The 21,029-nt window shown below is 32.3% G+C and overlaps 1 protein-coding gene across 2 annotated transcripts in view; it reads right to left on the reverse strand.

Moving 5' to 3' along the window:
- Positions 1-521: 521 nt before the first annotated feature.
- LOC132719941 (glucose-6-phosphate 1-dehydrogenase X-like) overlaps positions 522-21,029 on the reverse strand; it is a gene marked incomplete at its 3' end in the record, with an annotated part of 33,493 nt that continues 12,985 nt past the window's right edge. For both annotated transcript variants that reach the window (XM_060703901.1, XM_060703900.1), the window contains 9 exon segments: positions 522-691; positions 1,303-1,511; positions 2,319-2,408; positions 2,739-2,865; positions 9,739-9,832; positions 10,665-10,790; positions 13,933-14,094; positions 14,667-14,875; positions 17,091-17,199. In XM_060703901.1, the coding sequence (XP_060559884.1) occupies positions 522-691; positions 1,303-1,511; positions 2,319-2,408; positions 2,739-2,865; positions 9,739-9,832; positions 10,665-10,790; positions 13,933-14,094; positions 14,667-14,875; positions 17,091-17,199 (1,296 nt within the window).

The raw sequence follows: 21,029 nt of genomic DNA on the forward strand, positions 1-21,029 counted from the left end.
TAATGTGTTTATCATAAAATAAGAAGGGGAATAATGTGTTTATCATAAAATAAGAAGGGAAATAATGTGTTTATCATAAAAGAAAAAGAGCAATAACTGATTTTTTGAGACTGAACCAGCTTACTTATAAGTTAATTAATGCAAATTTTTTATTTATATGGAAGAGTTTTTATTTTCAAGATATACCAATCAAAATTGCTTCAAACTTTAAGTCTTGAAAATGAAAACTTATATATATTTTTTATAAATTCAATACCTTAATGGAAACTATGGATTTCCTTATGTACTGAATACAGAATTAATGATGTACATAATTCACAGGGAAAGAAAAATCATGCACACAGGCAAAGAATGAGGTTTTAATTTTGGGCAATTATATAGGACAAGACGGATGGGCAGTTAATAATCAAACTAAGCCATGTCTTAACTAAAACGCGTTTATTTGCCATGCTTGGAAAGATACACACTTAAAACCACTACATGTGTTTGACACTACAATATTCAAACAAAGCAGCTGTTACCTTCCATATTTGTACGGGATGGGTTTCGGCTTCTCGCTTTCAATCTTGTGTAAAAGTGGTGTAAAGATTCTCCAAGCCTGGTATAACTCGTCAGAGCGTACAAAGTTGATTTGAGATCCGGTGAATACATCTAGAATAAGGCGCTCATAAGCTTCAGGCATCTTAACTCCCTGTAAAATACAGCGCTACAAGGTTTAAACTTGTAACATTTAAAACATGAACAAACTACCGTGGCTCATTTGTGTCATTTAACCATAGATTTTATGTAATTTCTTTTTTTTGCCATGAAAAATTGAAAAAATTTGGCAAAATGAGTAGAAAATTGAAAGAATTCAGAAATCATTCACTTTATTTTCAGATGATAAAAATAAGCCGACCGGAGACAAACTTTTGTCTATAAATTTCACTGTTCCAAAGATAATGTGCAATTTTTTTTGGGTTGTTTGTTTGTTGTTTTTTTTATGGCAGATTTAACTCATGTTATTAGTCATATCTCAGTGGTTGGTCCACCTAACCAGATTTTCGGGATAACTAACCAGCAATTAATTGCCCCACAAGTGTCTGACTTGATAACTAACCAGTAATTACAAATTTCCCCGCAAGTGTACAACTACTAATCCTACATGATTTCTGACTCAGTGGTGACAATCAAATGCTCTTTAAATTGATTTTCATGGAGAAATTTTGCCTAGCCCAAGTATCAAACCAGTGACTAAAAGTCCTATGGCCACCCATTGTGCTAAGCAAGCGAACAAAAGGAGTCAAAAACAACTAATCATACCTTATATCTACTACCGTATGTGAGATCTAACTCGGTCTCCTCACAGTCAAAACTCATACCCGGGCTCTTAGTCATCATCTTCATGTAGACAGCCTCATTGGGCTGTACCCGAATAACAAGTTCATTACGTTTAACCTTCCCTTCACTGAATATATCGCCTGGTACTTCCTTGAACTGTACACGCACCTCTGCCTTGCGTTCATTTAATGCTGTAAAGAGGATTTCACAATGTTATATACTACTACTCATTAATATTTGTTGAATCAAATTTTGCCCTTAATCTAATCAGCCGTTATTTTGTGTTTTTTTTCTTTAAGAACAACAATTCATTGCCACTGCTACATAAATGAGAGTGATAAAGTTAATTGTTACAATTTACTGAAAACCAACTTCCTTTTTACAAGTTTTTTTAGTATTTATTCTTTTTTATGAACAATATTATCAAGAATATGGAGTAAGAATATATTTGTTCATACTGCAATATAAGAATCAAACAGTTTACATCACATTTAACTTACACAGCTAAATTTGTATGTTGGACTTGTCCTGCATTGAATTAGGAACTATCTGTTGTTATTTCAATACATATCCAATAGCTAAACTTGTGCAACCATCAGTAATATAGGAATTACTAGTAGTTAGACTGCATGTATGTGTAGGCTGGTTGGACTGTATAATGGTGACATGTAAATGTATTTTTTGCCATCAGCATTAAAATGGATGAGTAAGGACCTTTGACTAAATCTTTACCCTTTACGTGCTGAATTTCATGTATAGACTAGTCAAGCTTCAATTTTTGGAACTATATCATTATCAATTTTGGGCATATAAATATGAAAAATTAAAATTAGTTCCCCAACAGTGTAGAGTTTGGTCAGACTGCATGTATGGCTCTTATACCTCTGGCAAAGGCTAATCAATTTCAGCTCCAAATGGTAAGGCTTAACTTAGTTTGAAAACTTGTAAAAATTGCATGTTTCTTGTAAAAGTTTCAGAGAGTGTAATAAAATCCTTACCTTTTCCACATCTAAGTATAAATGGAACACCGTCCCATCTCTCATTGCGTACAAATAATGCTGCTGTTACAAATGTTGGCGTCACTGAACCTGTTTAATGAAAAAATAAATTCAATTAAAAACATAAGGTGCACAATGGAGTAAGTTTTTTTTCTTGTAATCAGATGTTCCTTAAATTAACTGACTAGCTTCCTCGTGTAATAGGATTAAAAATCCTTGTTAGGATTAAAACACACAACAATAAGGGCAATTGACTTGAAGTGAACCATCTAAATCACTTGATCATGGATAATGAATTCAGCTTTACTTGGAATCAGACTAACAGTGTTTCAACATAGACTGAGAGCTTCCTTTATAATCCAGCTAGCATAAATAACTTTAGGTTAATCTAAACATTTAACAATGTCATCTGAGGTATACCTGCAGGGACTGTTGGATCATCTAGGTACCCTTGCTTCTCATCACCTTTCCCGTCAGGGTTACCCACATATTGTCCTAGTACTACGTTATCAATAGTGATTGGTGGTACACTCTTCAACACCTTGACCTGAAACAAAACACAAGAACAACTTGACTTCACAGAGTGGAAATTTCTTAAAACAGTAAGTATGGGATGAAAGTTTTGGTGTTTCTCTTTTTTTTCGTATACATAGCTTCTATAATTTAAGTCACAAGATTTTTTATTCAACATTTTCAAAATTACCGAGTTTTTCAATTATGTACATGTATGTGTAAAAATTTAATTGATGTATTGAATTTAATAAATGTCTCTCCCTGTTATATACATTGTCATTGCTTGCTGAGCTTTCAATCTATACGGAAACATGTATTTTGTTAGAAAATGAAACACATACAACAAATATATTGCATTTACTCATATGATTGATAGAAAAATCTAACAAGAGGGCCATGATGGCCCTGAAGTCGCTCACATGTATATAGGCCCCAGGAGCGGGGCCAGTTAAACCCCAAGGCTTTTATTTGAACAAACTTGGAAGACACCCATTAGCAGATGTTAATGCTAAATATCTAAGCTCTAGGTCTATGAGTTTTTTAAAAGAAGATGTTAAGTTTTTACTACACACATAATTTATAATGAAAAACAATGACCCCCCCCCCCCAGGGCCAATTTTAACCCAAGGGCTTTTATTTGAACAAACTTGGTAAACACCCATTAGAAGATGTTTCATGCTAAACATCTAAGCTCTAGCTCATTGGGTTTTTCAAAAGAAGATTTTTTTAAAAAGTTTTTACTATCCACATATAGTTAAAAACAATGACACCCCTGGGCCGGGGCCAGTTTTGACCCAAGGGCTTTTATTTGAACAAACTTTGTAGACACTTACTATAAGATGTTTTAAGCTTAATATCTAAAATCTAGCTATTTGGGTTTTTTCAAAGAAGATTTTTAAGTTCTGCTATACACATATACAGAAAATCAATGTCCCCCTGGGCGGGGCCAATTTTGACCCCAGGGCTTTTATTTGAACAAACTTTGTAGACACTCACTAGGAGATCTTTCATGCTTAATATCTAAACTCTAGCTATTTGGGTTTTTTCAAAGAGGATTTTTTAAGTTTTTGCTATACACATACAGTCGACATTGTATTAAGAGACCACTCAAGGGACTGCCAAAAAGTGGTCTCTTAATAAAGTGGTCTCTCAATAGAATTCTGGAAAATTCGAGACTTTTTTATATTACAAGTCATAGATATAATAACATCTTTTTATAAAAACAAAAACTGTACAATATTATATAATCATTATGTATTACAGTTTCATAATTACATTTATGCCTTTTGTTTGAAAAAGTCATCAATATGTGTTTGTTTTTTTAGTAGATATTTGTGTACAAATGTGATCTAAGCTCATAATACTATTAACAAGTCATTCTGACCTTGAAACAAAGCATATTGTCATATATTATTAATATGGTCATACACATCTATAAACATCTCCTGCTGAACATACTTTCAAATCATCAGCCAGACCTCTAGATAATTTTTCATGCAATGAGTTTGAAAGTTCTTGATTTTTTCAGCAATAAGTTTTCACACTACCCCGATTTCAAAACATTAAAGTTTGAGAGATCTTAGATTTTCATTATATATTTTTTTATTTATTCTTTTTTGTCGAAGGGTCATAATTATTGGGTACTACATGTATTTTATAAAGCATCAGATGAGCACCTAGATCTACACCATCAGCAATGAAAGGCTGTAATGTTTAGTCCACTACGTTTCACGATTTTATTATTACTACAAACGATGGCATTTGCTCTTTACTCAGACTCAATTCCATGCACGATTTCCTCCTCGTTCCGACGTCATTTTTGATGATTTTCTGGAAGGGAGGTCACTCTGAGCACATAACAAAACTGTGCCAATGCGGTGTTGCGATACGTTATTGCTCTGACAAAATATGTCACAATAAATATTACTATCGGAAAACTGTTTCTTTCTTTCCGATTTTGAAACGATTGCAATTGTTATGAATTTCGTTTTTAAACGACAATTATTTGTGACGGTCTAATTGACGGCCGTTTAATAAATACTTTAAGACCAATGACCATGAAAAATATTTGTTTGTTCAAACCTACTCGCTAATTACACAGGTCAAAATGTCCGTAGGGACGATTGTTTGTCACGGCCGTTTAATAGATACTTTAACACTGAATTTTGTACATTTGGGCGGACATTTAGTGGCCGCTGGCCGCGATATAAAATCGTCGTTAAATAGAATTAACTTATATAGTAAAAATCATCGGGAGGGATTTTATGCGGCAGCTTAATAAAAAAGTCGCTCAATAAAGGTGGACACAAGTACGATGCCGACTGTATAAGGAAAATCAATGACCCCCAGGGCGGGGCCAATTTTGACCCCAGGGCTATTATTTGAACAAACTTGGTAAACACCCATTAGAAGATAATTCATGCAAAATATCTGAGCTCTAGCTCTTTGGAATCTTTAAAAGAAGATTTTTTAAGTTTTTACTATATGCATATAGGGAAAATCAATGACCCCCTTGGGCTTGGGCTTGACCCTAGGGCTTTTATTTGAACAAACTTGGTAGACACCCATTAGAAGATGTTTCATGCTTCATATCTTAGCTCTAGCTCTTTGGAATCTTTAAAAGAGGATTTTTTAAGTTTTCACTATATGCATAAAGGGGAAAATCAATGACCCCCTTGGGCAGGGCCAATTTTGACCCCAGGGATTTTATTTGAACAAACTTGGTAGACATTCACTAGAAAATGTTTCATGCCAAATATCTAAGCTCTAGCTCTTTGGTTTTTTTTAAAGAAGATATTTAAAGTTTTTACTTTCAGTTGCCATTGCAACCAGAGTTCTGCATGGAATTAAATTCTTTGAACAACTTTACAGGTGACCACCAAAGGAACATTCCTGTGAAGTTTGGATGAAATTGGCTTAGTGGTTTATGAGGAGATGTCATTTAAAGTAAAAGTTTACGGACTGACGCTGGACAGATGCCGGACGAAAAGCGATCACAAAAGCTCACCCTGTCACTTTGTGACAGGTGAGCTAAAAAATCTCCAGTCCATTATAAATCACAAGCACTTTGGAGTGAGACTCTATATCCCTTAGGTTGAACTGCCCCTGTCAATGATCAATAAACAAGAGTGCCATAATGGCCCTGAAGTAGCTCACCTGTATATAGGTCCCCCGGAGCAGAGGCCAGTTTAAATCCCAGGACTTTTATATGAACAAACTTGGTAGACACCCATTAGAAGATGTTTCATGCTAAACATCAAAGGTCTAGCTCGTTGGGTTTAACTTTTTAAAAGAAGATTTTTTCAGTTTTTTACTTACACATATATTTAAAAATAATGACACCCCTGGGGCAGGGCCAGTTTTGACCCCAGGGCTTTTATTTGAACAATCTTTGTAGACACTTACTAGAAGATGTTTTATGCTTATTATCTAAACTCTAGCTATTGGGGTTTTTTAGAAGAAGATTTTAAAATTTTTGCTAAACACATATATGGAAAATCAATGTCCCCCAGGCGGGGCCTATTTTGACCCTAGGGCTCTTATTTGAACATACTTGGTAGACATCCATTAGAACATATTTGATGCTAAATATCTTAGCTCTAGCTCTTTGGGTTCTTTAAAAGAGGATTTTTAAGTTTTTACTATATTCATATAGGGAAAATCAATGACCCCCTGGGGCGGGGCTAATTTTGACCCCAGGGCTCTTATTTGAACAAACTTGGTACACATCCATTAGAAAATGTTTCATGCTAAATATCTTAGCTCTAGCTCTTTGGGTTTTTTAAAAGAAGATTTTTAAGTTTTTACTATATGCATAAAGGAAAAATCAATGACCCCTTGGGGCAGGGCCAATTTTGACCCCAGGGCCAGTATTTGAACAATCTTGGTAGCGGTCTACCACACAATGTTTCAAGCCAAATATCTAACCTGTAGCCTTTGCCAATTCAGAGAAGAAGATTTTTTTATGTTTTACTATGTACATATAAGTAAAAACCTATGACCCCCCAGGGCGGGGCCAAGTTTGATACTAGGGACAAAATTTGATCAACTTTGGTATTGGACCTTCAGATAATACAATATACCAAATATCAAAGCTCTAGGCCATTTACTTTCAGACCAGAAGATTTTTCAAGTTTTCACTATATGTATATAATGAAAATAAATGACCCCCCCCCCCCCCCCCCCCGGGGCAGGGCCAATTTTGACCCGAGGGCCATTATTTGAAGAGAAGTAGATTTTTTTAGGTTTTACAATATACATATAAGGAAAAACCTACGACCCCCAAGGGGGTGGCCGATTTTATTTCTAGGAACAAAATTTGAACAACTTTGGTTTTGGACCTATAGATGATACCATAGACCAAATATCAAAGCTCTAGGCCATTTACTTTCAGACCAGAAGATTTTTCAAGTTTTCACTATATGTATATAATGAAAATCAATGACCCCCGAGGGCGGGGCCAATTTTGACCCGAGGGCCATTATTTGAACAAGCAATTATCATAGTATTGCAAGCAATCCATAAGTCCCCTACCGGTAAGAGCCCAAGCAACATTCTGAAGGGCCATTGGCCATTCACTTATGTTCCTATTTTAAGTAAATTTGTTGAAAAAGTTCTTTAAAAGTGATCACAGGAAACAGTTTTTATGTACAGACAGACGGACTGAAGGACACTCTTAAGTTATTTTTTAAACATCCCTGTTATCAAAATATAACATTTTAAAAATCCTATCATGATTGAAGAAGTTGGAGTAAAAATTACAAATTTCTCAAAAAAAAGTCTAAGTTCAAAAGGGGCATAATTCTGGAAATAGTCTTGCTAGATTATTGAACACTCACAAATGTTGAGTGATAATAAGAGACATTTATATGAAGTTTGAAGTAGATACATTCAGAAAAAGAAGTTATTAAAAAAAAAAAACAATGTTTTTTTCATGAAAATTTTAAGTTCAAGGGAGGTAATTCTGATAAATTTTGTGCTAGAGTTGTTAACCTTGTCACATATGATGTGGTTGATGACAAGCAACTTATATTTAAAGTTTGAAGAAAATACCTTAAGAAATAAAGAACTTATAGTGAAAAAACTTAAAAACTAGAATCAGAAATCTTGAAATTCAGTCTAACTCTATTTGTTGCCATAGCAACCAGAATTTTCAACATAGAAAGATAAGAAAAGGATGTGCATAATTTCCATACTGCCATCTACCCATATGTCAAGTCTCATAAACATATTTTCAGTACTTTTTGTGTTATCACTGGATCCAGGTTATGTGTAAAATTTGCCATATATTCAGTCTATTTGTTGCCATAGCAACCAGAATTTTCAACATAGGAAGAAAAGAAAAAGATGTGCATAATCTTCATACTGCCATCTATCTATATATCAAGTTTCATAAAAATATTTTCAGTACTTTTTGCGTTATCGTGGGATCCAGGTTATGTGTAAAATTTGCCATATTTTCAGTCTATTTGTTGCCATAGCAACCAGAATTTTCAACATAGGAAGAAAAGAAAAAGACGTGCATAATCTCCATACTGCAATCTATCCATATATCAAGTTTCATTAAAATATTTTCAGTACTTTTTGCGTTATCGCGGGATCCAGTTTTGTGGACGGACAGACATACCAACTTTTGATATTTAAGAGGTAAGTCAGCTCATAAACTACACCTGGACCAAAGTCCATAAGCAAAATCAGCTCATAAAATAAAAAAAATAGCTCTTAATTTGAATTTTATGAGCTTTTGTTCTTTATTTAACTGCGGAATGAAGCTCATAAATATCAAATGTTTGCTCGGACAGACGGACGGACAGACAGTCGGACGGAGGGTTAACCTAAAGTCCCCTCCGGTAAACCAGTAGGGGACTAACAATCTTGGTAGAGGTCTACCGCACAATGTTTCATGCCAAATATCTTACCAGTAGCCTTTGCCAATTCAGAGAAGAAGATTTTTTATGTTTTACTATACATGTATTAAAAAAACCTATGACCCCCCGGGGGAGGGGCCAATTTTGACACTAAGGAAAATTTGTGCAACTTTGGTATTGGACCTTCAGATGATACCATAGACCAAATATCAAAGCTCTAGGCCATTTACTTTCAGACCAGAAGATTTTTCAAGTTTTCACTATACGTATGTAATGAAAATCAATGACCCTCAGGGGCGGGGCCAATTTTGACCCTAGGGCCATTATTTGAACAATCTTGATAGAGGTCTACTACACAACGTTTCATGCCAATCACTAATCTGTAGCCTTTGCCAAATCAGAGAAAAAGATTTTTTTAGATTTTACTATATACATATAAGGAAAACCCTATGACCCCCCGGGCGGGGCCAATTTTGACCCTAGGGACAAAATTTGAACAACTTTGGTAGAGGACCCGTAGATGATACCATATACCAAAAATCAAAGCTCTGGCCCATGTACTTTCAGACAAGAAGATTTTTTAATTTTGTGTTTTTTGAAATCCTTTTCTAGCCCTATGACCTACATATGCAACAGACCGGAACCATTTGAACAACTTTGAAAGGGGACCACCCAAGGATCATTTCTGTAAAGTTTGGTTGATGTGCAGTCATTGGTTTCAGAGGAGATGTTGTTCATGTTCAAAAGTTGACGATGCACGACGACACACGAGGGGCCATCACAATAGCATACCATGAGCATTTCTCAGGTGAGCTAAAAATTGTAAATGGTTTGAGAACAATTTTAGTGATTAAGACAGATGCCCAATTGTGTTTAGAGTTTTGTTTAGAGTTTTTTATTGACTAACTGTTTACAGGGGCAAATCAAGCCAGTGGATAGGGTCAGAATCCCCAAGTATCTGTGTTATAAATATGAGTGCACTACTACTGCACATTTTCTTAATTTACAAGCTGCAAAAGTGTATCAGCACTGACATGTACCTTTTCATTTCTTATATCTTCTGCTCCGGTAGTAGGTGGTTTCTCCATGGCAACCAAGGTCATCAGTTGTAGCAGATGATTCTGCATTACATCTCTAAAATAAAGCAGAAATTAACATAGAAAATAGCTGTTGTTTAAAGGCCCATTATGCCTCAGAAATGCTTTTATTTTTATTTCTCAAAAGTTTTTATTTTTTGTGTACTTTAATAGTTTCAATAATGTTATTCATCGGCCAAGTACCTGAACCAAATTTTTGTTGTTGCTTTTTGGAAATTAGTACAGTTATAGTATTTTAGTATTTTGTATGTAAGTTAAAATACTACTTAGTTTACATTTTGCTACTGATATGACACATACTGCATGTTCAGTGCTACTTTCTTCAGTTGTGAAACATCTAACATGCTCTAAATCAATATTCAAACGTTATTAAACACATGTTTGACATTTCTAAAGACTAAAAAAAAATATTGATTTCTGATAATGTGCCTTTCAAGAAGGACAAAATAATGGAACTTTGAATAACATACATGTACGTTATTTATTCTTAATAGAAAACATTTAAAACATTATTATATAACCTTCACCCTCTGAGTTATAGCAATAGACTAGGCCTGCTTTAAATCACGACATGCTTATTTGATATTTTCAGGGGTTCAAGCCAAGAACCATACAGTAGAGTATTCTTAGACTGCTAAGTTTTGCAGCATATCCTAAGCACAGCTATGTCATTATCTTCCATTGCAGTATTTGCCGAAGGCTGGGACTGATCTCATGTCCGAGCTGAAGTTTTACATTCTTTTCCAACATTTGACTATGAAAAAGGAACTTAATTCTCAGTCTTAAACTCTGCAATACAAAGTAGCCTTAACATCATGATTATACAATATCAATTAAGTCTTAAAATAGGGGAGTTAATAAAAGCTTACCTGATTATACCAAAGTCATCAAAGTAACCTCCCCTGCCTTGTGTTCCAAATGGCTCCTTAAAACTGATTACAACTGATGCAATACTATCTCTATTCCATATAGGGCTGAAAATTCGGTTCCCAAATCTGAAATATATCAAATACAAATTTAAATACACAGTCAAACCTACAAGTAAAGACCAGTCTGTTTTGAAAAAAGTTAAAATTGTTGATAAACAGACACTAAAAAATAGGTAAAATCACTCTCTTTAATTCAAACAAGAACAAGAGCCACCGCCGGGCGGGGGCAACGCTCGACTTTTTACTTTTTCTAAACGCAAACATAGAAAGGTTTGAGCATATATTAACGTTTCCTTTTTATAAATTTAGTTGGTCTGTCTTGTCACATTAGTTTTCTTTATATATTTTGTATATATATGAATAGAAACATTATGCATATTTCTAAAAATAGCAACAGTACGCAATTTCTTAAAATAGCAACATGACGCAATTTCTTAATATAGAAAAAATGACGCAATTTCTAAAAATAAAAAAAATGACATAATTTCTAAAAATAAAAAAGTGATGCAATTTCTAAAAATAGCACCAATGACGCAATTTCTAAAAATAGAAATTATGACGCAATTTCTAAAAATAGAAATTATGACGCAATTTCTAAAAATAGAAAAAATGACGCAATTTCTAAAAATAGCACCAATGACGCAATTTCTAAAAATAGAAATTATGACGCAATATCTAAAAATAGAAATTATGACGCAATTTCTAAATATAGAAAAAATGACACAATCTCTAAAATTAGATACAATGACGCATTTTCTAAAAATAGCAACAATGACACAATTTCTAAACATAGCACCAATGATGCAATTTCTAAAAACAGAAATTATGACACAATTTCTAAAAATAGAAAAAATGACGCAATTTCTAAAAATAGAAATTATGACTCAATTTCTAAAAATAGAAATTGACGCAATTTCTAAAAATAGAAAAAATGACGCAATTTCTAAAAATAGCACCAATGACGCAAATTCTAAAAATAGAAATTATGACGCAATATCTAAAAAAAAGAAATTATGACGCAATTTCTAAATTTAGAAAAAATGACACAATCTCTAAAATTAGATACAATGACGCATTTTCTAAAAATAGCAACAATGACACAATTTCTAAACATAGCACCAATGATGCAATTTCTAAAAACAGAAATTATGACACAATTTCTAAAAATAGAAAAAATGACGCAATTTCTAAAAATAGAAAAAATGACGCAATTTCTAAAAACAGAAATTATGACGCAATTTCTAAAAATAGAAATTATGACGCAATTTCTAAAAATAGAAAAAATGACACAATCTCTTAAATTAGAAACACTGACGCATTTTCTAAAAATAGCAACAATGACGTAATTTCTAAAAATAGCACCAATGATGCAATTTCTAAAAATAGAAATTATGACGCAATTTCTAAAAATAGAAAAAATGACGCAATTTCTAAAAATAGAAATTATGACGCAATTTCTAAAAATAGAAAAAATGACACAATCTCTAAAATTAGAAACAATGACGCATTTTCTAAAAATAGCAACAATGACGCAATTTCTAAAAATAACACCAATGATGCAATTTCTAAAAATAGAAATTATGACACAATTTCTAAAAATAGAAAAAATGATGCAATCTCTAAAAATACTAAAAATAGAAATTATGACGCAATTTCTAAAAATAGAAAAAATGACGCAATATCTAAAAATAGCACCAATGACGCAATTTCTAAAAATAGAAATTATGACGCAATTTCTAAAAATAGAAAAAATGACACAATCTTTAAAATTAGAAACAATGACGCAATTTCTATAAATAGCAACAATGACGCAATTTCTAAAAATAGAAATTATGACACAATTTCTAAAAATAGAAAAAATGATGCAATCTCTAAAAATACTAAAAATAGAAATTATGACGCAATATCTAAAAATAGAAAAAATGATGCAATTTCTAAAAATAGAAATTATGACGCAATTTCTAAAAATAGAAAAAATGATGCAATCTCTAAAAATAGAAACAATGACGCATTTCTATAAAAAAAAAAAAACAATGACCCAATTTCTCTAAATAGAAACAATGACGCAATTCTATAAATAGAAACAATGACGCAATTCTATAAATAGAAACAATGACACAATTTTAGTTATTGTTGTTGTTGTTGTAAATATATATATATATAGACACACACACACCAATAAATATTTAAATATGGTCATGTAATGCACAAATCTGAGAAAATTCAGTAATTTAACCTTCAAGGTCAAGGTCATTTAAGAGCCCAAGCAAAGTTGGGTTTGATAAACAACAAGGTCTGGTCCTTAAGAATGTTCTCTTATAATATGAAGTTGATCCCTTCAATAATAGCAAAGTTACAGTCAGTGACCGCCAAAACAATGAAAATTTCACTAATTTGACCTTCAAAGACAAAGTCATTAATGTGTGAAGGTCAAGGTCTTTCGGTATATCTTTAACAGTAATCTTTGAAGATTATTATGTTCAAGTTTCAGGACAATCCATTCAAAATAACTAACTTACAGCCAATAAAAGCCAAAAAAATGAAAATTTCAATAATTTGACCTTCAAAGTTAAGGTCATTTATGAGTGAAGTCAAGGTCTGGCTGGTTATTTTTAAGGGATATCCTTAAAGATTATTATGTTCAAGTTTGAAGACAATCCATTCAAAAATAACAAAGTTACAGCCAATAACAGCATGAACAAGCAAAAATTGGACTTTTAACCTTGAAGGTCAAGGTCATTTATGGATGAAGGTCAAGGTTAGTGTTGTCTACTGAAAGGTCTTGTCCCAAGGGTTGATGTGGCCAAGTATGAAGACAATACACAAAGAAATAAAAAAGTTATGATCCAGGTACAAGTTTTCGGACGGCAACGGCAACGGCAACGCCGACCTGACTGTAGCAATACCTCTATTTCTTTTTCAAAAAAAAAAGTCGAGCTAAAAATCAATGGTGGTCTTGAATAACAAATGATATATATATGTGTTCTACCTTTGAAGTTGGGGTTTAAATGTAATGAAAGCTTATTTAACAGCTCTTAAATCTGCTTCCTGAAGCTAACCAGCGCTTATATCATGATATATTCATGACCAAGGTAGCTTAAGATTAAAGCCATCACTTAAATATAAATTTTTCTTCCTTTGATAAAAATAACTCCAAAAACTATGCATTTCAAATGTGTATTATTACATAAAATAATACATAATGTACCTTAAAACCATGAGATTTTGGACCATTTCTTTGCCGAGGTAGTGGTCAATTCTGTAGATTTCCTCCTCACGGAACAATGATGACAGATGATTGGACAAATGTTCTGAGGTGTCAAGGTCACGGCCGAATGGTTTTTCTATGATCACTCTTGTCCATTTATCACTACAAAGTAAATTACATATATATGTGAGAATTTTACAAATTTGACAAAATAAAGCATTTATAAAATTTTGCACAGTATTTTATCTGTGTCGGAGCTCATACATGTGAAATTTCATAACTTTTTGTAAGCTATTCCTATTGATTTATAAAGTTCCTTTACACTTTATACTTACTAATGAAATATTGGGTTCTATCAGTGACAAACATTTCATTTTCATCTCACCACTCATTTTTTATAATTCAAACTGTGTTTGTTTTATTGTAAAACTCCAATGCCAAAGCAAGTATGCATAAGCAGACTTTTTTTTCTTCTAATTGTATTTATCTATTTCACAAAACTGCTTTTAATAAAAATATAATCATAAATTCAAACTTAAGATAAATTGATAAAATATGAATTCAGAGTGCTTTTTCTTATCTAGACATGAATGCATAATCAAGACATACTTACAATAAACTTTCATAAAAAAATATATGTTTCACATGTCAGATGCCATCTTACTCCGAAACCTTTCATTTCATTAACCGAAAAAAAAATTTCAAAAATTTATACGTAAAATAGCCTTGATTACCTTTTAGACATACATACAGCTTTTATATTCAAGGTTACAGATTCATAAACTGATGGTGGCAGGGCTAGATAAAACAGTCTGTTACAGTTGCCTATATCGGCAATCATTTTATCGAGACGTCCAAAATCGGACGTTTTGTCATACTGCCCGGAACAATATTTGTTGATCTTGATAAACTCCTTGTATTTTCCTTGTTCCTTCTCTGACACCTGATGAATAATAAAAAATATACAAGCTTTAAAACCAAATGTGTTTTATCTGTCTGATTTCCTGTTTTAAGGCCAAAAAAATAAAATTTGTTTTTTTGTCTGCAGGCAGAAAAAATAATAGAAGGTAGGTAGGTATGATAAACATATAGGTAGGAATTCCTTTCTTATATTTCTTTTATATCACTAGTTACAAATATTTTTGACAGGTTAAATTCACAAAGAATAAATCTTTATAAGGTTATATGACCTTTACTAAAACTTTGACAGGTAACATGGCCTAAAATAAATCTTTGACAAATAATACAGTATGACCTGGAAAATCTTTTGACATTTTACATGGCCTAGAATAAATCTTTGACAGGTTATATGGCCTAGAATAAATATTTGACAGGTTATATGGCCTAGAATAAATCTTTGACAGGTTATATGGTATATAATAAATCTTTGACAGGTTATATGGCATAGAATAAATCTTTGACAGGATATATGACCTGGAATTAATCCTGCAGGTTACATTGCATAGAATACATAGTGCAGGTTACATTGTATAGAATAAATCTTTGACAGGTTACATGACCTACAATAAATATTTGACAGGTTATATGACCTGGAATAAATCTTTGGCAGGATATATGACCTAGAATAAATTTTGACAGTTTATATTGCAGACAATAGATAATTGACAGGTTATACAACTTAGAATAATTCTTTGGCAGTATATATTACCTAAAATAAATCTTTGATAGGATTTGATCTAAAATAAATCTTTTGACAGGATATATGACCTTGAATAACTCTTTTACAGGTTACATGACCTAGAACAAATCTTTGACAGGTTATATGGAATATAATAAAACTTTGACAGATTATATGGCCCAGAATAAATGGTTGAAAGTTTATATTACCTGACCTGATAGGCAAAAATTCTAGGGTTTGCTGTTAAAAAAAATGATTAGGTGGGGACATGGGACTTATTTTTTGGCCTTAGCCTACTCATATCTCTTTCATGATAATGAGAGCTATCTTTTTTTTGTAAATCTACTTCCTGGACAAACAAGTACTGTTGTAGAATGAGGAAAATCTGGTTGTGTCCCAAAAGTTGTTTGTGTGATGTCTTTAAAATAAATCAGTGATTGACCTTTTTTTTTTTAAAAAAATAGTATCTATGTACAACATACACAACATTCAAAATAAATTAATAGAAAAATCGATAGCAAAATTTTATGAACATTGCAAAAAAACAAAAATCACTTTTATAAAATTAAATTGAAATATGGAGGATTGCAAAAATACCAATAATCTGGATGGCAAAAATACCAATAATCTATCTCCACATTTGAGTATATTTTGATACCCCTAGCACCACCTAATTAAAACTTTCTTTTCACTCAAGAGGGGTCGTTGGAAATTTATATTGCATAACTTTATTCATCAACTTAAAATCTACAACACTAAAACCTTTTCTTTTGATAACTTATTCAGTTACGAATTATCAGTATCAGAAAAATTAAGCAATAAAACTGTCATTAACAAAATATCTACTGAATCTTTCAGGCTATATTTGTGATCCATTTGTACAAACTGGTACTTGATGAAAAAAAACTTGATTAAATTAATAAATATAATTAATGAAGAATTACAGGATTTAAACCCAAGTAGCTAGAAATCCTTATATTACTAGTATGATGCGTTAACCACTCGGCCATGCTGTCACTCATTTATTTAATTTGGAACAGTCAAATACTAAAATCATGAAGGTTTTGACTTTTACCTCTAAACTGCCATGTATAACTTAATTATTGATACAGAATTTATAATCAATTTAAAATCAATGCTTATTGCTGAGGTTATTAAGTAATATGTCAGTGACAGGCTGGATGTTGATAAATAAATTGAGACGCGTCACATCAAAACCACCATAGTGGGTTTGCGACCAGCATGAATCCAGACCAGCCTGCGCATCCACGCAGTCTGGTTGGTTTATGTTGGTTTTGTCGTGGCGTGGCTCAACAGTTAAGAGTTAACCAGACAGGCTTGTATTCAGAAGAACCCATTTCATCACTAAATGAAAAGTAATAAGTTTCTGACTTGAACCACCAGCCTTCAGTCAGCTAGTTGATCTTGAGTGCTTCATGGACAATATCTCAGCCAATCAAAACCCACACAGAAAAATAAAATATTATGTATTTATAAAAGTTTAACAAAGAAATATTACCTTTAGATAAGGGGCCCATCGTTCTTGAAGCTGGTCTAGGGTTAAGTTACTTCTTGCATACCCTATAATGTAGGTGTGTGTTGGCAATAGTTCATCTTTATATAGCTCCCTGAATTATGAAAATCTTTTTATTATAAATTTGTCAGAGCATTTCTTTTTTACTGAAATCATAAAACTGGGCCTGGGCCTTTTTGATTTGTGAGAGATAAAGTTTGATTTTTCTTGAAATTGTGATGTTTTAGCATTATTTTCACTAAAATTGTGAAAAAAGGAAGCATTATAATGACTCAATGTGTGAAAGTCAATTAATAAACAACTTTTTTTCATTATTTCATAAAAACAAAACATTTTTTGAATTATTAAATGTTAAAATAGCTGTGATTTCATCAAGTTGTAAATAATTTTTAATACTTTTGGATATCAAAATGTGACATTGCTAACTATCCTATGAATTTTCAATGCAATACTTTTTTGTGGCATCATTAATCAAGAAATTTGGACCCCACACACTAAACAAACACAACTGAACTGATCCAGTAGATAATGTCCTGTGCATTGTATGAATTTGTCCATGTTCCCTATCTTAAATATCTAACTTTTTTGGAAAAAACATTATCATTTTTACAGAAGAAGTCATGTGACGCACATGTACTCAAAAACATCATTGTGTTTGTGGTAGTTATCAAATTTTCTATTTTGTTGAAATCTCCCAGTTTTTGTTTTTAAATGGACATAGTTGTGTAAAAAGTTCATTATTGACCTCAATACATAACACCCAGTATTATGACATTTATATGTTTCAATTTAAAGGCAACATGTAAATTCCAGAGATATATGTGGAATTGATGGAAGCTAAAATGTGCCATCTCGGCGATTATGTTTTATTACTTTATGATTTTGAAAAGTCGTTGAAAGGATATTAAGTATTTTCCTGCTAGGTTGGATCAATAAGTTATTTAAAATGCACTTATCTAGAATCAGCATTTATTTACAGCGGCTGTAATCTAAGCCAGAACAGGAATAATTTCCTGAAAATAAGAATACTTCAACAAAGCAAATATCAAAATCATTAATTAAACCATAAAGACTGATTCAAATTATTGACTTTTCTCTCTAAATAATCAAATTAAGTTGGTTCTTAGAGAAAACTGATTTAATCATCACCTGATTCTGTTTTCAATTTGCAAGCATAAAGAATAGAAAAAAATTCAAAGGAAGATTGCATGTAAATTGAGGTATATGTACAGGTTTTATTCTTTGAAAAATACTGAAGTGGTAATATCAAGTTTTCACCCAGTACTGTCTTTTTTTTTGTTTTTTTTTTTTCAAAGTCCATTATGTTAATTAAACAGTTGAGGGGTTTAACCACTTATATTATAAACTCAATATCATCACAAATATTAATACTTTTTATGTGAAAAATTCAAATGCCCCAGAAAAAAAAATGGCTCTTAGTGGGAATTGAAATGGCAACCATTTTAAACTTACAAAGACAAGTTTTTAGAAGTTCTATTGTAAGTAATCAAGGGAGATAATCAAACACATAACAATCATGATCAGTGGAGGTTTTTTATTGGCGACGCCGGTGAGCGGCGTCGTCTATTATGGAATGCTTTTTATTTTTGCCTATGGAAGGAGCTGTTATTATTAGCAGTTAATTTCATGTTGTGTTAATTAGTTTTATTTTGATTCCTAAAAATCAAGTAAACAAATGTGTTGTTATATTTGTATTTAATAACTTTATGTAAAAAGCATGTGCATTGTGATATTATTTTCACGAAATTGCAGGTTAGGTTTAACAGCTTGTCCCTTAGTTTTAATGACAATACTAAAACCCGGATTTCGAATATCGTTGTGGTCTAGATTGAGGCCGTATCAGTTCATTCATTCATTTATACATTTTCAAAATTTTCCTACAAGAAGAAAGTTCACCTGCAATTGAGTATAAGGATAGGTAATGGAACTGTTGTAAACGATTATCCTATTGATTTTATCCTTATTACATTTATCTGTTGCGCAGAATGGTTGTTTTTTACAAAGTGTACCAGTATCCGGATGTTGAAAGCTATCCGATTTTTCTGCAATTACTGCTGACACATGGCCATCTATTTTTTTTATGAATACTTTACCATTAATTTGCATGGCTTGATAAAACTGAACCTGCAGCATTTCATAATTTTGCTGTTTAGGGTGTTCTTTTTGGGTTTCAGGTTTTCTTTATTTTAAGGGGAAGTAACTCATGTTTACTAAATTATTTGTTCTTTTCTGTCTATCTTAGTATTACTTATAATACTATTTTTGTTGTATATAATTCACACAGTTGTAAGGTCATCAAAAGCATGTTAATGTTAATGTTAGGATTTTCATATTTATTTAATATAAACTGGGAATTATTAATGTTATGTGCATACATGTATATCTTAGACAGTAGTATATTGATATGTTGAGACTTATAATTTTTCTGCATTTAAAGAGATACAGTTATGTCATTATTATTAAAGGGATAAGACTTTCATTTAAAGTTATAAATGATAAAACATGTATTGATTGAAAATGTCCTTAAACTTGGATCAAGCAATATAATTAATAAAGTCTCAAAAAAATCATATTCTGAATAGTTATTCTATTTTTTTTCTAACATGTGCATAGTTTGAAAAGGACAGCTTCTGTCTTATCTATTTGTAATGAAGGGACACCGGTCTCAACCTCCAGGTCTCCTGAGTCAACCCGACAACAGACTGTACATAGAGTAGATTGTTACTTGCCCTTGAATAAAATTTGTGCACTAAATTTATAGTGGGTGATTTGTGCCACATGAAAACCAACATAGTACAAAAAGTAACTAGGCGCCAGATGAAAACATGAAAATACAATCTACCACAAAGTGGTTTGTTTGTTGCATTTTTCATGTTTTTGCCCGGTGCCCTTGATGCAAAATACAAATCAGCCTTCATAAAATTTCTTATGTTGGTCACAGGTTTGAGTTCTGGTCAAGCTCAAAGTTTTTCTCATCCTGTGACTGCATATAAGCATGAGTTCAATTTCCTATGCTCTGTAACATAAGAAATTCACGAACACAAATCGATATAGTGGGGAAATATGTTGTGGTTTAGAACTGTTTCATTATTAAAGAGAAAATGTGTAGCAGGCCGGATAGCTCAGTTGGTCTTCTGAAAGTCATGGGTTCGAGTCATGGTCAGGCAGTTTCAGTCAGGGTTTAGAAGTGGTTTTTCAAATGACAAATGTTTGATTCATTTTAACAGATTGCATTATTTGAAATGGACAAAGGCAGTATTGCATGATACTTTTAGATCTACAAAAGGGCATCTGATACAGTTGAACACACTATACTGCACATGAAGAAGTTGTTTTTCTTCTTCTTCATGAAACTTCAAGCATCTGCCATATATAATGACATTCTTACATGGTTTAAGTCTTATCTCTGACAGTAGCTGGTTGATGTGGCTGGTACTCATTCTACTTCTGCTCTGAGTATCTATGCTGTCCCCCTGATGTTCATTTTAGGTCCTCTTTTATGTCTAATATATGTCAATTACATGTCTTCAACCCTAAGCAATAAGCTTTTATTATAATGCACAGGCACGAGTATCAGACCTTGGAAGAAAAAATATGGCCAGATTGATAAAAAAACCTGTGTTCATCTTAAAAGTGTCAACAACCAAAATAAAATGTAAATAATGACCCCCTTTAAAAATATACTTCAAGTTGAGAGTATATTTTTAAAGGGGATCATTATTTACATTTTTTTTTTTTTGGTTTTTATAAACACAGTTTTTTTATCAATCTGGTCATCTGGTCATATTTTTTTCTTCCCAGGTCCATACTCGTGCCTGTGATTATATGCTGATGACTCAGGAATCCTTGTGTCTCATAAAATAAATCTGAAGAAATTCTTTCTTATAGCATGAGTCTTATAAG

This window comes from Ruditapes philippinarum, unplaced genomic scaffold (genome assembly GCF_026571515.1).
Source record: "Ruditapes philippinarum isolate M1 unplaced genomic scaffold, ASM2657151v2 ctg14277_1_1_1_1, whole genome shotgun sequence".
NCBI lineage: Eukaryota > Metazoa > Mollusca > Bivalvia > Venerida > Veneridae > Ruditapes > Ruditapes philippinarum.